This window comes from Echinops telfairi, unplaced genomic scaffold (genome assembly GCF_000313985.2).
Source record: "Echinops telfairi isolate 266 unplaced genomic scaffold, ASM31398v2 ScPeMD7_23;HRSCAF=83, whole genome shotgun sequence".
Taxonomy (NCBI): domain Eukaryota; kingdom Metazoa; phylum Chordata; class Mammalia; order Afrosoricida; family Tenrecidae; genus Echinops; species Echinops telfairi.
The window spans coordinates 15305750-15321809 of NW_022103920.1; the positions used below are offsets into that span (position 1 = coordinate 15305750).

Consider the following 16060-nt stretch of genomic DNA (forward strand, 5'->3'; position numbering starts at 1 on the left):
GCGGATCGCTGCCCCGCCACGGTGCCACTGGAGAGCCTTAAATGCAGCCAGGCACCGAAACGCATGCCTGCGAACGAGGCGGCTTCCGAAGTGGCAACATGGAACTAAGAGATCTGGCAATGCAAGCCACAGGCATGCGAAGACGCACTCGAAACCAGGAGGGAGAAGAGAACATCAAAATGTCCCTGAGCCCCCACCTCACTCAGCCCAAAACAAGAAGCAAATGCTGCAGCGGACGTGGAGAGACCGGAAGGCTGCACCTCGCCCTGGGATTGCGGGATTGCACCGTGAGAAAAATGCAGCGTGGCACTTCCTAAAATGTGAATAGAGACGGCCTACTCCCGCCACCTCCCTCCTGGGGCTGCGTCCAGCGAACTGAAAAGGAAGACATAAAAAGCTCGAAACAGCCCCAAACTGCTCGGTGGAAGGATGGACAGACGCTGGTACAGCGCACATGGACGGATGCATAGACGCTGGTACAGCACACTGCGCCTTGCACGTCTCGACCAGGCCAGGAGAGGCAAAGGCCCGTGACAGGCAACACTGCAGAACATACGCTCAGCTAGTTCTCCATCTCGTAAGAGCCGCATTGCACGACTCCGTGATGACAGAGGGAAAGAAAACTGGTTTCCACGCCCGAGGAGAAGACTTTGAAGTCAGACTGGGAGCGGAAAAGCGGGGTGCAGACCTGGAAGGAGCTACCCCGGGCTGTGGAATTACAGAGTATGTTTTCCTTTGTACGTGTTATATTGCATAAATAAAAGGGGGGAAAGTTTGAAATTGTTTTGAGCGAGAAGGGTCACCTCTTTAAAGCCCTCCAGGTTCCTTACCCGCATAAGATCTAAACACTGGTCTGAGTGGGTATAAAAGGGGGAAAGTAGAATGCAAACTGACTTCAATGTTTTTGTGGTACGCGAGTTTGTGTTTTGTTGTTTTTTAATGGCACGTTCTACACTTGTCTGCAAGAGTTGTGGCCTGGAGAAAACAGAGGGAAAAAGTACATTTTCCCAGGGACTTTTAAAGTCTTAATCAATTTATACTTAGGGGGGCTTTGAGGGATGAGTGGAAACTTTACATTTTCATCGAATTTCACGTTCCACAAATTTTTAGAGCCCCCATCTCTATACGTCATGCTCAGTCTCTCGGAGTTAGTACTTTTTACTGCGGGTGGAAATGTAACGTCCAACTTCCCGCCCCAGAAGCTGAGCCGCGGCACAGGCCCCGCCCCCAGCTGTTTCCTTGGTAACGACCCGAGCCTCCGTGCCCCCGCCCACTTCCTGCTTCTCGCGAGAGGAGGAGACTCGCTCCTTCCGGTAACTCTAGGCCGGCACGCCTGCCGCCTGGGCCTGAGCCCTGCGCTCCGCGCATGTGCAGTTGGGAGCGTCTCTAGCCCGTGGCTTCCCGCCGAACACGATGGTGCGTTTTCGGGGTCCTTTTAGTGCTTCTGGGACGCGGCGTCCACGCGCGCTGTGTGAGCGCCGCGCCTGCCACGTGCGGGGCACTCAGCTCCGGGAGAAAGGAGCCTGGCGCCCCGCCGCCCGTCGTGAAAGGGGGGCCCGGGACGCGGCGCGCTGCTTCAGTTCGCGCCGCCGTGGGTGGGGAGCGTGGACGCGGCGGGAAGGGGACGGCCCTGCCCCCCGGGGACACGAGCCTGAAGTCGGGGGCAAGTTGGGCACTCGTCGTCCGCAAGAGTTGGAAGCAGAGGGAAAATCAATATAAATGTGCACCCATGCCGCGCTCTGACCCTGCTCGCCCCCCAATGCTCGAGGCCCCTCACGCCACGCCCCACGTGGGCGACCCCCGTTTTAGCAGCACCCCGGCGTTCAGCTGAAGGCGGGGGAGCCCGTGGCATCGATGAATGCCGCTCGCCGAAATAAAATAGGGGATCCTTGCAGACCGACCAATCCCGAGGTGACAAAATAAAATGTTTTATTTATTGGAAGTATTGAATTGTTCTCTGAAGGAATCTGTTGATGACACGACAGGGCGGTGAAGGCATACTTTAGGGGTTCCTTTTCCTGTATGAATATGTCACCGGCCGAGGACTAGGTTATATCCTTTTTTTTTAGTTGCCCTTATAGAGGACACAAACGTTTGATGGGTTAGACGGGGGGCGCTTGTCTTTGATTCATTCCTGAACTTTTTGCCTTGAAATAGATGCAAGGAGAGCCAAACCCTAGTGCTTCCCTTATTGACAGAACCATCAAGATGAGGAAAGAAAGAGAGGCCAGGAAAGTGGTTTTAGCCTGGGGACTCCTGAACGTATCCATGGCGGGAATGATCTACACGGAAATGTAAGTTCATTAACCAGCAACCCAAGGTGACCCTTTAAGAAGTCTGTGTTTGATGCCATGAGTTTTTTGTCTTTTGTGTTTTTTTGTTTCTGTTTTTCATAATAAAGTTCTTTCTAATGATTTCAGGACGGGGAAGTTGCTAAGTTCATATTATAACGTGACTTACTGGCCCCTCTGGTATATTGGTAAGTGATCTACTTTCGTCGTATGAAAAATGAGTTTAATTCAGCACAGTATTCATGTCTTCATTCAACAAATGCCGGTGTTCCAAAGATGGGGCCTATCGCAGGAAGGGAACAAGAAGATAAAACCCTGCCTCGTGGAAGGAACATTGCCCTAGAACAGTGGTTCTCACCCTTCTTAATGCTGCCACCCTTTAATAGAGTTCCTCATGTTGTGGTGACCCTCAACCATAAAATTATTTTCGTTGCTACTTCATAAATAAATTTTTTTTTGAGGGGGAGACAAACTAATTTGCTACTGTTATGAATCATAATGTAAATACCTGATAAGCTGGATGTATTTTCATTGTTACAAATTGAACATAATTAAAGCATAGTGATTAATCACAAAACAATATGTAACTATATATTGTGGAATATGTATATGTTTTCCAATGGTCTTAGGTGACCCCTGTGAAAGGGTCGTTCGACCCCCAAAGGGGTCGAGACCCACAGGTTGAGAACTACTGTCCTAGAAGAAACAGATGATGAAACTCATAAACTAAAGCTTCAAGTAGTTGTGAGCTCTCAGAGGAAAAATGACATTTGGAGCTGGTAGGATTTGCATTTGTTACTCTCCCAGAAATGCCCTCTGTACTTCCCTGTGGAGTGAAAAGCTTGTCTCTTTCAAGACTAGCCCAGGGATCTGCTCCATCGATGGCTCCTTCCATTTCCTCTCCTCCACTGTCCACTCTACTTTGACAGGCCCTGGTTGTAGAGAGCCTTTATGGGTGTTACTGTGAATTCCACAGTCTGGTAAAAAAACAATCAAACTCACTGCTGTTGAGTGTAGGCCAATTCACTGCAACCCGTTAGGACAGGGTAGAACTGCCCCGGTGGATCTCTGGACTGTGGTTTTTACCTGCAGAGCAGCTGTTGGTTTCGAACTGCTGATCTTGCTGATTGCAGCCTGTTGTGTAACCACTTTGCCACCAGGGCAGTCGCTAGTGAGTACTCTGCACGTACTCGACACTCATTAAACTGGAACTGTTTGGAGGACTAAGGAGGTGGTTTTAAAGATGTTGGCTGGTATTCATTTGCTAACAGACGTGTGAGGTTTTGCGTGTTCTCCCCTCTCCCACCCCCCCAAAAATGTCACTTTAAACAAATAAAACAAATTGTTCTCTTCCAGAGTTTGCCTTTGCATCTCTCTTCAGCCTGAATGCCTTGTTTGATTTTTGGAGATATTTCAGATACACGGTGGCACCAACCAGTCTGGTTGTTAGCCCCGGACAGCAATCACTTCTAGGGTTGAAAACAGCTGGTAAGGTGTTTTATAACTCTTAAAAAAGGGGGGAAAGGTTGGCAGTAAATCTTTCTCAGTTTGTTTATCCTTTTTCAGAGACTCAGCTGGAAGGGCCTTCTAAAAGGCCTGTCCAGCTAAAATATATTAAGCAGGTCCGCAATAAGGTGTCTTAAAGCCAAAGATTATTTTTCATATTTGTATAAGTGGACTAGGATGAACATTCATTCGCTTCACAGAAGCCTGTCCCATTGTCTAATTACACAGAAAGGCTCTTACTGCATTGCAGCCAAGTTCTCCGTGTTTTGAACTCCGGGAATAGTAAAAATCTAATTTGTGTTTTTTGGTTAATAATACTCTGTATCTTTTTTCCCCCCAAAGATTTGGAAGAATTTTATTCTAGCCTTAAGAAACTTAGAAATGAATAAAAACAAAAATAATACATAATTGTGATATGCATAACCCATTCTGCATAGCAATTAGTCAAGCATTGTAAATGGTAGATATCAATGACAGTAATTAGCTTTACTTTTACACACACGGGTTTACATTGTACAGTATTTCCTGTCAACCTTTTGGTTCGCAGTCCTACATGTAACCAGTTTTGCTACTCAGGTCTCCTTACATTGTACAGTATTTCAAAGCACTTCCTCAATATAAACTGGTATCATTTCCCACCATGCTTCCACATGTTACACATATACTGCACCTGTACGGATCAAGTCTCCGTCCTCCTAACAGTAGAGACAATAACTGGAATAAGGGTTCTTGGGAAGGATGTGGAGGTGGAATAGGGGCTAGTAGTCAAGGAGTAGAAGAAGGAAGAAAATGCTGTGAAACCGATTGTGGTAGCAATTGTACAATACTGCTCGAGATGACTGAACTATTGAATGATGTGATGTCCTGATTAAATAGTTTGAAAAAAAGAAATAAAACCATCCCCGATAATAATTATTAAAAAGAATCTGAAACTATCCTGTACCTAAGACCTCAGTGGCCAAAAGTCCCTTGCGTCTCTGCCAAGTCTGGCGGTAGCAAACCTCCTGGGTCTTCTGCTGCTGTGCTTGTGCTTGACCGGAGCCGTCTCGGGGAGTGCGTTTAGTCATTCCTCTCGTTCTCACGGTGAGACCACAAAACCGGCTGCATCGGAATTGGAAGTAGCAGTGTGAACTCCCTCTGCAGGGAGGTCAGTTCAAGGAATGGGCAAAGAACAGGCAGAAGTAGGAAAGATTTGCACGCTTGATGTATATATGTGTTTTGGCAGAGTAAAGGCAGGAGTGAGTTCTCAGAAAGTAGAAAAGGATAAGTAGGAAGAAGAATAGGGGAGAAGTTTTAGGGGTGTTGTTGGATTTTTCCCCCCATCATTTTATTGGCAGCTCTTACAAATGTCCTAACAGTCCATCATTCAAATAGATCAAGCATACTTGTACAATTGCTACCACAATCAGTTTCAAAACACTCTCTTTTCTTGAACTCTTCAATATCAGCTCCCCCTTATCCCCTCCCTTACCCTCCCCCCCAGGAACCCTTGTTTTCATTGTTATATATTATTATTATTCTATTATATATGGGTGTGGATATATATATATCTTTTTAGCTGTTTCTAACTCCATCCAATAGATCCACCTACAGTTCTGCCACTCGCTCCCCTGAGTGGGGTTATCCAGTCACCATTGAATACTCTAACAGCCGACTCTCCTCATTGCTTTGCGTTTTCCTGAAGAACCTGACTCCGTCCCTTGAGTCTGTTTTCAGATGTTTCTTTGTTTTGCACCCCTAGCTGTACAGACGACCCCTCCACACGACCTGGCAGCAGCGCAGATCCCTCCCTCGCAGCCGTCACCTTCAATTCAGGGGCAGAGTGTCTTGAGTTACAGCCCCTCCCGCTCGCCCAGCACCAGCCCCAAGTTCCCCACAGGCTGCATGGCTGGATACAGCCCTCAGTTGCAAGGTCTGTCATCAGGCAGCAGCGGGTCCTACAGCTCAGGAGTGACCTACTCACCTATCAGTAGTTACAATAAGGTAATAAATAACTCCTTTCTCTTGGCCAGTCACGTGAGTTTAGAATTGGCAGGTGCCTTGAAAATTGCCTAGTGGTGTTCATGGACATGTCTCCTTTTATAGCGGAGGAAATTGAGGAGCTGGGGTACTGGGAAGCTCTTCACCCCACATGTTAAAATGAACAGAGAACAGTGGAACACAGCTAACGTTGACCATCTAGTAGATCAGCGGTTCTCAACCTTCCTAATGCCCCGACCCTTTAATACAGATCCTCATGTTGTGACCCCCAACCATAAAATGATTTTCGTTGCTACTTCATCACTGTCATTTTGCTACTTTTATGAATCGGGCGACCCTGTGAAAGGGTCGTTCAACCCCCAAAGGGGTCTCGACCCCCAGGTTGAGAACCCCTGACCTAGATGTCCAGCAGGGTCTTGGAGATGCCCGTGGCCCTTTCATGTCCCTGCTCACGTTTCCCTCTTCCTCTGCTCCTTTGCTTGACTGTGTCCAGCTGTGCTGCTTACCAGCCCGGGGGCTGCTTTCTAAGCTACAGACGGGGTCACCGTGTAGGTTGACTCCTGAGCCTGGCCTACCCCTGTCTGTGGGGTGAGTAGACACTTCACCCCGACTCCCACAGTATGGACTTCTGTTATGACTGGTAATAGAGGTAGCATGAACAGATTTGACCACGTGACTCCTGCCGGGAGCCTGTGGCTCTCGAGGGACACTCGTGGGGAGGTCGTCACCTTTTCGAAGGTTCTTGCTCTTGGGTTGGACAGACCTCTCTCTGGCTACTTGTTAGCAGAAGAACATCTGCGATAAAACCGATGTCCTGGGTGGCCTTTTGCCCTTTCCTATAATACTTCCATAGCCCTTGCCTCACAATAGTGAGAGCTGGTGCAAAGTTCTCTAGATTCTTTCCAGGTAGGCTTTAATATTGGGTCACCTCTAGCCTGAGATTTCCCTCCACGGTAACTGAGAGGATGGCTCTGCGGTGTTTTCATTCGGCAATATAGGAGTATGCGTGGGAAATGCTCAGAACCTGTCACCCAGTCATTTCCTATTAAGCAATCGGCCTTAACGGAAATCGTCAAAAAATCATGCAGCAATTAACCTACAGAGGTGGCTGTTAAAAGGTTATTTACAGGAGCCAAGACCTGCCGCGAGTTTCAGTGTCCAGAAGTGACGGTATATTCGTGCAGTAAAACACTGTACAGCCAGGAAGGAGTGTTTACATGGGTGTTTTGTTTTTTAAAAATAGGAAACTATTTTCGTTAATGTTTTCTTTTCAAAAGGACTTATAGCTAAGCAGTATTTTCTTGATTTTTGTGAAAGCAAAACTACACTGGGAGAGCTGTGTGTGTTTTAAAAGATCAGAAAAATCCCTAAGTTGTCTGTAAGAAGTATATCTTCAGGGACCGGGGTGAGAGGTGGTCCCTTATTTCCTTTATATACTTGTTCTTTTTAAAATATACGTGGCTGAAGGCAATGAATGTACAAAGGTGCTTTACACAACTGATGTATGTATGGATTGTGATGAGTTGTATGAGCCCCCAATAACATGATTTATATACACACACACACACACACACACACTTGGCGTTACTTTTGTAGGCAAAGAAAAATGGAGCTCCTTGTCTGTGCGTGGAGAGAAGTGATACACCCAAACTGCTGCTAGTGCAGCATGCTCTTGCGTGTGCATTGGTGGCGTGGGCCCGTGAACTGGCCCTCCCCTCGCCCCTCACTCATCACCCCCTGGCACCTCGCAGTCTTCGGTGTCCCTCTGTTCGCTGTTTCATATAAGTGGGATGGCACGTTGGTCCTGCTGTGACCGTCTGCTCTTGGGGTGGGGCGGGGGGATGCCCAGCTCGTTGATTCACGCCCTCACATGTATCATCGCATGTATCACAAACCCGATTCTGTTCTCATGTGTAGTTGGCAGGCTACAGCCCATCAGCTGGTTCATCGCCGTACCCTGCCACCGTTGGACCGGTGGAGAGCAGTGGGCTGCGAGCTCGTTACCGCTCTTCACCCACCGTCTATAACTCGCCGACGGACAAGAACGACTACATGACCGACCTCCGGACGCTGGACAGCTTCCTGAGGAGTGAGGAAGAGAAGCAGCACAGAGTGAAACTGGGTAACGTGGCTTGTTCTCCCGTCTTTACGCCCTTGTCCACATTGCTGCTGTCACGTACTTCCATCCCTCTGATACCTGCATGTGCATCTTGTGCATTTTTTATTCTAGATGTGCTTTTCCTAACAGACCTTTGGGAAGCTTCGAGGAGAAATACATGTGATTTCAGTTGGAGTGTAATATAAATTGTAGGCACTTTGAATCGAGTCCACCAAATGTAAGGTGCGAAATACAGCTGCAGGAACTGGAAAGAAGTCATCAGGCATCAGATTGCAAACTTTTTCCTGTGATGCGAGTCACAGCTTCTCCTTAAACGCCTGGCTCTGCAATGCCGTGTTTGGAGCGGTAGGCCAGTGCTGGGTGGGCACACACCAGAGAGCCTGAGTCTCCCTCGGAAGTGCTGCGGGCTTTCCGAGCTGGGCCTATTTGTCACTTAGTAAATCCTCCAGGGCTGCGTTTACCTTGGCAAGCAGTGTCTGCCCAATCTTAAATCTGTGTGGGTGGATTTGATTATTAGAAACCAAATTAGGTTATTGAGCTGCGTAATGATTTTCCCCTCGGGGACAGCGTCCCCTGAGAGCAGGTTAGGTGCGAAAGCGGGGCTTGTGGTGAGGAAGCCAGTTATTGGACCGTAGCTCTTTTGTGTTGCCTGAAATCTCCAGCGACTTTTAATTGAATTTTGCCTGAGAGCGCCGTGTGCATCACAGGAACGAATCCATATCATCTTTGTGATTTTCCGTACGTGCTCTCTGCCCCCTGCCCCTGGAACATGTTGCCGTGTTTCGAGTCTGCCCAGAGATCCAGGGCGGGCTAGAGAGGACAGCCCGCCTCAGCCGCTCCTTGTCTTCGCCACGTCCAGAGAGCTTCTGGTTTCTCTTTTTCTGTCTTACACTGGCCCACGGTGCTCCTCTTGTCTGGAAGCTTCTAAGTGCTGCTTTTCGCGTCCAAAGGTCTGGAGAGGCCTGGTTACCTCTGTATTGCCCTGTGAGGGTAACTTTTGACCTGCTGCTCTCAGGCCTGTTACATGAGCACTTTCAGTGCCTGGCTCCTGGTGCATTGAAAAGTGTATGCATGCTCCCATCGGGCCCCATAGCGGTACAGTGAATCAGACTTCTTGATGGCAAGTTCCTTACCGGACTCATTTTTATCCACCTGTTCCATCCAGTGCTAAGAGTATGTTAGAAACTTGCACTGATCATCTGTAATGAGACGTTGCCTTCTGTCAGACTTGCTAAATAATGAGTATAGGTGACATTACATTGCAGCCATATAAGTTCAGACTTATCGTTCTGGTGAATAATTCCTTTCATACTGACCTAAGGATCCTTTTTTTTTAAATCTCTTAGGTTTTATGTCATAAAGTCTATTTTGCCTGACATTAACACAAGTATCCTCATTTTCATTTGGCTAATCCATCCATATATATATATATATGTATCTCTGTGTGTGTGTATGTGTGTGTATATATATATGTATAATTTTTTTTCCATTGTAAACTAGGTAAAGGTTCACATTTCAGATCAACTTTGTATTTAACACTTTAAACTACTAATCAAATCCCCTTTTCCCTCTTGTTGGACAACTGTCTTCTGTTACATTCAAGTTAATACCTGGCAAGAGTCTAAACCAGCGGTTGTCAACCTGTGAGTTGCGACCCCTTTGAGGAGTCAAATAACCCTTTCGCAGGGGTCACCCGATGCATCACAGCAGCAAAATTACAGTTAGGAAGTAGCAACGAAAATAATGTTATGGTTGGGGGTCACCACCGCATGAGGAACTGCATGAAAGGGCCGCGGCACTAGGAAGGTTGAGAACCACTGGTCTAACCTGTTTTTTTCAGCTTCCCTCCCCCCTCCCCCAGTCCCTTTACTGTTAACCTTTCCGAGATGATATTGGAAATGAATAGCTGGGTTTGGAGTGCCGTGTTACTGGATGTCACTCCTTCTAGGTCCTCCCATCAGACACCCACAGGGTAGATGCACACATGCATCTGTACATATTTCCTTATTTATCCATCTGGATAGATTAGCAGAGGAACCCTGGGGGCTGCCAAGCGCAAGATCAGCAGTTCAAACCCACAAGCCCCTCCGCAGGAGAAAGATGAGACTTTGTGCTCCCTTGAAGATTTGTTGCTTTAGAAACCACAGGGGCAGCTCTACCCTGTCCTATGGGGGCGACTCTACCCTGTGCTGTAGGGGCAGCTCTACTGTCCTATAGGGGCGGTTCTACCCTGTCCTGTAGGGTCGCTAGGAGACGGCATCGACCCGGTGGCAGGCAGTTTGGCTTCTGCATTCTAAAGCTGGGGTTCGGGCTGACAGCTCAAGTCCAGTCCAGCCTCAGCCGACTTGCCCTCGCCTCCTGCGTGCTCCTCGAGTGAGAAACCAGGCTCTCCGAGGCCCCCAAGTCGCCCTCCGTGAGCTTGCACCCCGTGTGAATGGCCTCGTTCATGTCCCCTGACGCACATACAGCGGATAGTAAGGTACCAGTCTTCATCGGCCTGTTTCTTGGGTCTAGTTTTCTCTCGAAGCATGAAGATGTTTCTTAAAGTTCGTGGACAGGGTAGTTGTAGTGTCCTGGGCTCTGTCCTGGCCAAGGCTCCAGCCTCCCTGGCTTATTCCTTCGCTCGGAATTCTTTTGCCTTGGTTTAAAACTTCTTTTATTCGGTTTTGTCAGAAGTCCTGCTTGGAAAGCGTAACTTCACATGAAGTATGGCAGTTCTTTGCACAATTGTTTCTTCTCGTGCTGGCCTGAAAAACCGCTGCTCTTCGCCACGCTCCCAGCGCCAGGCAGGCCGACCTTCAGGGCGTCGGCGCGGTGAACTGAAGGGCTCAGAGCCCTTCATGCGGCCTCATCCTTTGTGCCTGGAAGCATCACAAGAGAACCAATTTATTTTTCAGTCACTTCTTTTAAAACGCTCCTAAGATTGAAAAAAAATTCATCTCCATTTGTAATTTTTGTATGTGGGTGCGAAGTAGCAATTGACATTTTGTGTATCACTTAAACTCTGAAAAAAATCATTTAAGCCATTCCTAAGAATATTAAGCCATTCACAAGAATAATATGGTTCCCATTGGAAATGTGCTATTTATCAGGTACTGTGCTAGATAGCAGGGGGGAAAGTTCCTTGCCCTCTCAGGGCTTAATGTGGTCTGAGAAAACTTCGAAACCATAACTTTCAAGATGGTCTGTGGTGGGAGAGAGGCCTCTGTTGGAGGAACTTCCTAAATGTAGCCTTATAAAAATATAAAATTTCCTAAATGTCCATTTCTAAATTCAAGGTGTGTGGCCAGCAGAGAGAATTTCAATACAGCGTAGAGATCACTAGGCTCTCAGGATTCCTGTTCAGAGCAACCGTGTTCCGTCCACCTGTGTGGGAGCAGACAGCCTCGTTCCCCGGCTGAGTGCTTAGTGGATGTGCGCAGCCAACTTGGAAGTTAGCAGTTCAAGGCTTATCCGGGAGCACCCCCAGGACCCTCAGACACAAACAAACGCACGGTCATAGAGTCAGTTCCGAATTAGAAGGATCCTATAGTCCAAGGTAGAACTGCCCCTGTGCGTTTTCAAGATTGCTAATCTCAGGAGAAGAAAGCCTATTTCTCCCACAGATCAACCGATGGGTTTGAACCGCTGACCTCGTAGTTAGCTGCCGAAGTGCCACCAAGGCACCTTCTAGGATCACTACAGACCAATAAGGAGTACAGTGTGGTGCCGGGACAAGGTGAGCTTATAGCCCAGGGAGTTAATGCATTGGGCTGCTGACTACAAAGTCAGCAGTTCAACACCACCAGCCGTTCCATGAAAGAAAGAATCCCGTAAAGAGCTACAGCCTCAGAAACTCAGAGTGGCAGTTCTGCCCTGACCTATAGGGTCACTGTGGGTTAGCGTCGACGTGATGGCAGTAAGTTTGGAGTTTGTCACATTCCAAAGGAGCGCCCAGAAACTTAGCCCATTTATTCCTGAAGAGGTTTGCTTCTCTCGAATGGTTGGGTCTTTTATAGTATCCCCACTGATGTTAGGCACCTTGAAGTCGATACAGACTCATAGTGGCCTCAACAGAAGGAAACCTGCCAGTCCTGCAGCATCCTCACCGTCATCCTGTTTGAGCCCATCGTTGGCAGCCACGGTGTCAGTCCATCTCGTTGACAGGCCTCCTCTTGGTCACTGACTGCCAAGACAATGTCCTCTTCCACAGACATAGGAATCCCACTGGGGACTTGCTTCTTGTACTAAAGGCCAAATAAAATGGACAGTGGAAGGCAGGGCAGGGGCCCAATTACTACTGCTGTTTCTGTCCAGGGTTCGTGGAGGAAGCGAGCTTCATGACCAGAGTGAAAGTCAGCAGACTCGGGTGGTTCTCTGGGCTCTGTGGTTCCTGCGGCTGCTCCCAGAATGTTCTTTTTCCTGTTAGCACCCAGGTTGGGACGATTCGTAGCACAGACTGATACCTCTCTGTTGTTGCTGCTGTTTTTAAAAACCGTTTTATTGGCATATAGTTCACAAATCATACAACTCAACAGTTGAATCATATGGACTAATACTGTTTGAATTAACCCTTTCAGGGAGCCCCGATTCTACCTCCCCTGTGACCAGCCCTACCTTCTGGAACTACAGCCGGTCTGTGGGGGACTACGCCCAGACCTTAAAGAAGTTTCAGTATCAGCTCGCCTGTCGGTCCCAGGCCCCGTGTGCTAACAAAGACGAAGCTGACCTCAGCTCTAAACAAGCTGCAGAAGAGGTCAGTGGAAAATGACCGCGATCGGTACTATTTATGATTTCCAGATGCTTGGCAGAGCGTCTCCACGAGAACTTTTGTTTCTTCTCTTTCCCAAACCTCCGCTTTTGCTGTAGAGAAGCATGGATTTGGCCCGCAGTCCCAAGGGAAGGGCTCCTGTCTTGCTTTCAGCGCCTACTGCTGAATTAGACTGTTTCGCTCTGCGTGGCACATCACCAACTTGAGTGCCCTGCCCCACACCGTTTTCTGCACCCATTCTACAAAGGCTGTCAAGCATCCAATTGTGATAAAACATATACATGCTCCTTGCTCTGGAGATGCGGCTGGGTGACAGCACTGGGCAGTCTGTAGCTTCAGCACTTCAATGCCAGATGTAGGTTTTTCCATTTTCGTATAAAAGCAAGAAGCATGCTGTTTAAACATACCAGCGCAAGGAACTCGTAAAAGACGTCTGTGCTGAAGAGCAACTAGATAATAAGAAAATGATTATGTTTTAACTAGATGGATATAGATATTTACAGAAGATTTGTTTTCTGTTTTGTTTTTTCCCTGAAATTCATCAAGTATTTTGGGGGGGGTGGGAGGAAGAATGACTGGTCATGGCAAGGTGTTTTCCTCACTTGTGACTCGTTTTGAACATGTGTGTTTCATAGGTTTGGGCAAGAGTGACCATGAACAGACAGCTTCTTGATCACATGGATTCATGGACAGCTAAGTTCAGGAATGTAAGTTCTGACAGTACGTGTTGGATAAATACCATTGCCTCTTCATATGCAAACTGAACAGGATATTGGAGGTGTTCTTAGCTGGAAAAGCAGAGTCCGTTATTACTAGAGTGTGAAGGCTACGTATGTCACGCTCAACATGACACCTCATGGGATCCATCTTTACAGGAATTTTTGTCCTCCATATTTAGTAAATCAGTTTATTTTGGGAGAATGTTTATTAAGAGTTTCCTCCCTAACGTAATCCCCAGCACAGTCAACCATATGACTCTAAAACTGGTTCTCAACCTTCCTAATGCCACAACCCTTTCATACAGTTCCTCATGTCGTGACCCCCCCTCCCCCCAACCATAACATTATTTTCATTGCTACTTCATCACTGTATTTTGCTACTGTTATGAGTCAGGCAACCCTGTGAAAGGGATGTTGGACCCCCCCAGGGGTCGCGACCCACAGTTTGAGAACCGCTGCTCTAAAAGGACAGCAGGTGCCTCAAACCACAACTCTGAAGGCAAGAAGGCGCAGAAGAGGGCGAATTGGAAGGAGCCCCAGAGAGGAAGTGGGAAGGGTGCTGCTGTGTCAGGTGGCAACCAGAGTCATGAACCCAAACATGTAGAAACTGGACTGGAAAATTAATTTGCCCTGTGAACTTTCACCCAAGCTACGAAAAAAAGGAAAAAGAAAAGAATGATAGTTTCTCCCCTTTCCCAACGTCTCCATCTTATTTTTCAAAGCACTTTTCTGAAACAGCCTGCCATGTGCCTAGACTTGTAAGAGAGAGAAAAAGGAAGTTCTTGCGTTCCAAAACCATAAAGGGCTAGTGTGTGCTTGGAGCTACTTCAGACTAGACAATGTGCTGGATAGTTCTAGAGAAGAATCCTCTACTCTCTGGCCTAGTCAGCCCTTTCACATGTAGCCTGTGTTAGTTCTGTGTCTCCAGCCTCCTCTGTGGATGGATGGATGGATGGATGGATGGATGGATGGATGGATGGATGGATGGATGGATGGATGGATGGGTGGGTGGCCGGCCGGCCGGCCCAGGTTCTGCTGGCCTTTGTCCTGCACTGCCGCGCTCTCCAGTCTAAGCCACTGCTCTGCTGTTCCAGCGTCCAGCACTCACCCACCACTCAATGTCCTGTAGACACTCACTAAAGTCACTCCTCTCCTTTTATATTATTGACATACCAGTGAACCACAAGCCTATATAGCTTTTAAAGAATAAAAGTTCATAGGTCCAACCCCAGAAATACTCAAGCAGCATCTCTGGAGATGAATCTAGACTTCCTCGCTCCTGATGCCTTCAGGAAATCTGTTGGAGCCAAAGAATGGCTGGCAGATAGGAGGCACTCAATCAGTGTGGGTGATTGCTCATGCCTATGTGCATGCACACACACCCTCCCCCCAACTCAGTGGAAAGTCACCCATGGCAGTCTTGTTAGCTGGTGTTAGGTCCCTGGGGACTGCTGAGTCTGTTCCGACACTGAGCAACCCACCGTCCAACAGAAGGGGACGCTCCCGGTCCGGGCATCCTCATCATTGCTCCACTGTTGCAGCCGCTGTGTGCGTCCGTCTTGTAGAGGCCTTCCTCTTGTTCACTGCCGCTCCCTTTACCCAGCAGCCCCCCTTTTCCAGGGACTGTGCTCCCCTGACGATCTGTCTGAAGTGCATGAGGCAAACGCTCACCATCCTTGCTTCTACGAGCACTCTGGCTGACCTGCTCCAACGTCAATTTGTTTGTTCTTCTGGAAGTCCGTGGTGCTTGGCATGTTCTTGGCCAGCACCGTAACGCACGTGCATCCGTTCTGTGACCCCCCCCCCTTGTTCATGCGCAGCTTGCACGTGCACAGGATGGGATTGAAAATGTCCTCGCTCGGGTCCTTCGCCCAGAGTCATCCACAGACCAGTTACAAATTGAATGAATCTTTGTTTGCCAGGGCGTTGGGGAATTGGGTGAACCAATGGAGAATCTGAATCATGTTCATGTGCAAAACCAGTGGGCATAATAAATAATGCGCCCTAGAAGTGTACTCCAGAGACGACCTGCTTGTTCAGCTAAGCATGATGATCAGAGAAAGATGGGAGAAAAACTTTACAGCTGAAAGGCATTTCCTTCGGCCAAAACAGGCACTGATGACGAAGCCCTGTGGCTTCATGAGCTTGCGTTCTGCTGCATGCGTACTGAATGCACGCTGCTTCGGCAGCTGCTGTCGTCCTCTTCACTGCTTGACGACTCCTGTCAATACTTCAAGGACCTGATATCAAAACTGTCCCCCAAGAGTTCCCTGTAAATATTGCAATTCTTGGAGACCCCCTTTGGAGTCACATATGCAACTTCTCCTTTCTCCCTAGTGGATCAATGAAACCATCCTAGTGCCACTGGTACGCGAGATCGAGTCTGTCAGCACGCAGATGAGACGCATGGGGTGTCCGGAGCTGCAAATAGGAGGTTGGTGGAAAGAGCCCCGCATGTGATTGGCCTTCAGTATGTCTGCCACGTCAGACAGAGAGAAAGCACAAAGAGCAGTGCTCATCTTTCAGGGACGGGGCGACCTCACCGACAGTAGTACAGGACCTGCTGGTGGGGAGGTGGGGAGCACGCTAGTAGTATATGCGGTGGCAGACGGGCACAGGGAGCATGCTAGTAGTAGATGCGGTGGCAGACGGGCAGGAAGCATGCTAGTAGTAGATGCTGTGGCAGACGGGCAGG

The 16060-nt window shown here is 48.2% G+C and overlaps 1 protein-coding gene across 4 annotated transcripts in view; it reads left to right on the top strand.

Annotated features, from left to right (window-relative positions):
• The first annotated feature begins 1338 nt into the window (after window positions 1-1338).
• TMEM209 (transmembrane protein 209) overlaps window positions 1339-16060 on the top strand; it is a 28799-nt gene continuing 14077 nt past the window's right edge. The window contains exons 1-9 of one of the 4 annotated variants that reach the window (XM_045288789.1): window positions 1339-1416; window positions 2158-2294; window positions 2421-2479; window positions 3648-3779; window positions 5539-5780; window positions 7695-7899; window positions 12456-12631; window positions 13282-13353; window positions 15703-15799. In XM_045288789.1, coding sequence (XP_045144724.1) covers window positions 1414-1416; window positions 2158-2294; window positions 2421-2479; window positions 3648-3779; window positions 5539-5780; window positions 7695-7899; window positions 12456-12631; window positions 13282-13353; window positions 15703-15799 — 1123 coding nt within the window. In that variant the 5' untranslated portion in view covers window positions 1339-1413. Of the gene's footprint in view, window positions 1417-1891; window positions 1912-2157; window positions 2295-2420; window positions 2480-3647; window positions 3780-5538; window positions 5781-7694; window positions 7900-12455; window positions 12632-13281; window positions 13354-15702; window positions 15800-16060 lie in introns of those variants that run through there. The other 3 variants (XR_006679958.1, XM_030885234.2, XM_045288790.1) reach the window with 3 other exon arrangements.